Source organism: Stegastes partitus, unplaced genomic scaffold (genome assembly GCF_000690725.1).
Source record: "Stegastes partitus isolate 25-593 unplaced genomic scaffold, Stegastes_partitus-1.0.2 Scaffold841, whole genome shotgun sequence".
Lineage (NCBI taxonomy): Eukaryota > Metazoa > Chordata > Actinopteri > Pomacentridae > Stegastes > Stegastes partitus.
This window is the reverse complement of record NW_007578572.1, coordinates 89,873-94,271: the sequence shown is the minus strand read 5'-3', so window position 1 is coordinate 94,271 and position 4,399 is coordinate 89,873. Positions and strand designations below refer to the sequence as shown.

At 42.2% G+C, this 4,399-nt stretch overlaps 1 protein-coding gene across 1 annotated transcript in view; it reads left to right on the top strand.

The window, feature by feature from the left end:
- Window positions 1–4,399, top strand: part of LOC103365463 (elongation factor 1-alpha-like) — a 13,983-nt gene that overhangs the window by 4,960 nt on the left and 4,624 nt on the right. The window contains exons 4-5 of the mRNA XM_008292907.1: window positions 44–194; window positions 4,273–4,396. Of these exons, the coding sequence (XP_008291129.1) occupies window positions 44–194; window positions 4,273–4,396 (275 nt within the window). The remainder of the gene's footprint in view (window positions 1–43; window positions 195–4,272; window positions 4,397–4,399) is intronic.

Below are 4,399 nucleotides of genomic sequence, written 5' to 3'. Positions count from 1 at the left end.
TGCAAATCAATGACTGACTTGTAATTTTGACTCTGTTCTTCAGATGGACTGGTTCAAGGGCTGGAAGATTGAGCGCAAGGAGGGCAATGCCAACGGCACCACACTGCTGGAGGCTCTGGATGCCATCCTGCCCCCTACTCGCCCCACTGACAAGCCCCTGCGTCTGCCCCTGCAGGACGTCTACAAAATCGGCGGTAAGTGGAGTCACATTGTATCCTGTAAACCCAGTAAGTCATCATCATCCGTTCAGTTTACCTCAGTTCCGTTTTCTTTATATAGCTGTAATTCACAACATATTTCAATTCTTAGCACCTACTAGTCCAGTCTTGCCTCGATAATCAACCCTTAACAATCCTAAACCTTGCTATCCGACGGATTTTTAGAAAAAACGAATGAAACCCATGAAGAACAGCCTTAACATAGCAACAGCCTTGGATTCAGACTCCGACATGACATTTTATGTCACCAATCAGGATAACGGCGTATTATCTGACTGAACAATCCCACAGATTGGCTACGTTCACACTGCAGGACTTAATGCTACATTCAGATGTTTTTGTGAAATCAAATTTTTTTGTGAGTTCGTTCAAATTTCCAGTTAAATGCGACTTGTATGTGATCTGCTGTGTGAACTTCATACGACCCAAAAGTGTCCCGCATGCCCAGAAGAGGACACGACGACATTACACGCAGCGAGCGTGCTCAGTGTTTACGGAAGTAAACTCGGATGGTGGCGGCGGGGGAGTGGAGCTGCCGCTGCCACCGATGGTGGAAGCAGAACTGTGACCACTAACTAAACTGGCATCAGCAGCAAAGTACTGCCTGTGCATTCCGGACACTTCCACCACGTCAGAGCGCTCCCCTGAGACAGAACAATGAACATTTTGGGGGTCGGTGAGGCCAGAAACTGCAGATCAGAGACGTGTAGCTTCTGGATCCAGAGACACCTGCAGAGACAACAAACACAGAACTTTGGGGAAACAAAAAGTTAGTGACATGTAATGGTGACATATAGCTGTATGGAAGATAGATAGGTAGGGGAGAGGAGCCCAGTGCATCACTGGATGTCCCCAGACAGTCTAAACCTATAGCAGCATAGCTGAGGGACAGATCAGGTGATCCTGAGCAGCCGTAACTATAGGCTTTATCAAAGAGGAAAGTTTTAACCCTAATCTTAAAGTAGAGAGGGTGTCTACCTCCCGAACCCAAACTAGGAGCTGATTCCACAACAGAGGAGCTGATAACTGAAGGTTCTGTTTCCCATTCTGCTTCTGGAAACTCTAGGAACCACAAGTAAACCTGCAGTCTGAGAGCGAAGGGCTCTGTTAGGACAGATCTCCAGACTAACTTGTTCACTAGTCGCACTGGTGCGACCAACATTGTCAGTTAGTCACACCCCTCACCTGGTCACAGGTGCTCATCGGTAGACACCACATTTACTAATGTTCCCCAAACACCTCACATTGTAGGTTGCGATAGACGCTACTTGGTGGCTGCGATTTGCTTGTACAGTTGTCTGAGCAAAAATTTGTTTGAAAAGTGGACACTTGGAAAATCTTATCCACATGCTCTGTTTTCTATGAGCGGAGAAAACATTGCACCTACACACGCTGTGGTTTTTATGAGCAGAGCGCATTTTAAAATGTAGAGACCACAGTCGATCGTTTCCATATAGTGGTTAGAAGGTAAAATTATGATTGTGGTTAATAATTAGTTAATTTTGCTGCCTTACTACTGCGTTAGCCGTTGTAACTAGCTAGCTCACCGGTTTAGTATCTTCCTGCCTGCACCTGCACTCTGATCATCAGGTGAGTCTGAGTCGGCCCTCCGACTCTCTGTTGGTTGAAGAACAAACATCAGCTTCGTAGATCGTGCTACGCATCAGGCAGAAACAGATCAAACGAGCCATGGAAGAATAAGTTGAGCTTCCCTCCACTGTGGCTAATGCAGTAGCTGCCTGTGCTAGTTAAAGCGACAGCAATACAACTATATGATCATCATTCACTCGCACGAATGCGACCACTTGAAATTTTAATTAGTTATTTAATTAAAATTAGTTACAAGCAAACATCTTTATCATGTTGAGGAGGAACCTGTATAAGAATCTGCAGCCACAAATGTGTTGTAAATCAAGTGTGGCACATTGCAGTCTACACACATACACAACAGGATGTGTGTGACTGTATAATTGGTCTTTACTTGGCAACTTCTGTCCCTTTAGCTTCCACGAAAATTGAAATTTGAAAATTGAAATTTGGAGCTCCGCAGGATGATATGGGACAATAAGACCTTTAAGATAGGATGGAGCTTGGTCATCAGGAGTTTTATATGTGAGAAGCAGGACTTTAAATTCTATCCCGGATTTTACAAGGAGCTAATGAAGAGAAGCTAATATGGGAAAAATATTAACTGGAGCTTTTTAAGAGAATTACTGGGACATCCTGATAGTAAGGAATCACAATAGTCCAGCCTCAAAGTTACAAATGGATGGATTAGTTGTTCAGCACCACTCTGAGACAGGATGGTCCCGATTTTGACGATACTATGTAGGTAAAGGAATGCTGTCCTACAGACTTGCTTTATGGGAAATGTGAAGGACCTGGGGAAAGGGAAAAAGCATGGAAACAGGAACTATTTTCTTCCTGTTTAACATCAAATAGAAACATTACCTTTATCTGACAAACTCTATTGTGAAGCTCCTTTCACACATGCACTTCTACATAAAGTTCATGATGGAAGTCTTACTTGGGTGGAAGTAATATGACTGAAATAAACATTGTTAGCAGCACAAGGTAAAACCTGCCCAGAGAGGATTCATTAATGATTTCTCCTGTTAAGAAGAATAGAAAATGATGTTAATAAGCCAGGAAACACACACCAATTGCTCTGATTTTAAGTTTATAAACTTGAGTCTTCTCACCATGTTCCTCATGTAGTCACACTAATAACCCAACTGTTTCTCTCTGTTTCAGTGTTTAATGATGCCAACAGTGCATAGATAATATGATGAACTTTCAGCCAAAGGATCTATCAACTAGTCCCTAAAAAGTCACATGGCTGTTGGTCACAGCTGAGCCACCAGTAGTTTCATGGTTACACCAAAGAGAGCACAATTTGTTGTTTTTTACAGGATGTTGTTAGTGCACAGGGTTTATTTTCAGCAATATTTTAAGTGTCACGTTAAAATAAAGGGATTTTGTTTATGCCAGAATGGCATGTTATTGAGGACTAGTTCAAAGCCAGCAGTGTCATCTTTATGTCCACAAAGGATTCATTTTAATCAATACACAGCTGGAAACTACATTTGCCACGATAAGAGTCACACTTGTGTATGTGACGATGGCCAAATAAAGCTAAACATAAACCAAAATACAGTCCCAAAATAGAAAACTGATTGTTGGCCATGAAAACAATCAATAATTGAATAATTATTGAACACAATGAAATACACTTTATGTTTTCCATATGCTGATAAAACTATTTTCAACCACATACACTTGGAAGAATGCATGAAGTGAACACCAGGTTATTTTAATTCTAAATTAAATTGCAAAAATAGAGACTTAATTAGAACTACTACTCAAAAACTGGCCTAAAAAATCCAAAATATTACACACAGCAAACGAGCTGCAGTCCTCCGCAGTAAATAACCTGTAATGTAATTGATCTTCTCAAACAGACTCATCCTCCTAGCTAAAGTGTATGATGGAGTGATTTGTTTAGTGTAGGTAATATATCTGGTGGAAACAGCTGCTCAGATGGAGCAGGTGTCCACAAATACTGCCGCAGCCAATCTGTCAGTATTTACTGCCACCTCTAAAATGTAATTCTACTCGGAGCAGAGCGTCGTAGATACACTTCATCACTTTAGTTTGAATGTTGCTGGAAACTTGTCATCAAAGTCCTTTCGCTTCTGAATGTTAGCAGCATAAAAATCCTAGGTTAGCATTAGCACGAGCGTCAGGACGCTACTAAATCAGACAGCTGCCACACATATTTTTCCTAACTTGATGCTTTATTAACATGACTGCCACAGTTACCAGTAAGGCAGCAGCAAGGTGACACAGAGACGTGCTGCATTTCAAAATTTTTACAAATGTCTAAAACAATGGAGCCCAGAGTTGTTCATTTTGGCCTTTGGTTTTGCGACTGTTTATGAAAAATTTGGGGATGTTTTTGGAACGTTAATTTTCCTTTGTTTCACACACTTGTGTCTGGTAAAGCAGTAAACCACAGAGTGCACCACAAATGTTTTGCCTCCTGCTCTCTCAGGTATTGGAACTGTCCCCGTCGGTCGTGTTGAGACCGGTGTTCTGAAGCCCGGCATGGTCGTCACCTTCGCTCCCCCCAACCTGACCACTGAGGTCAAGTCTGTGGAGATGCACCACGAGTCTCTGCC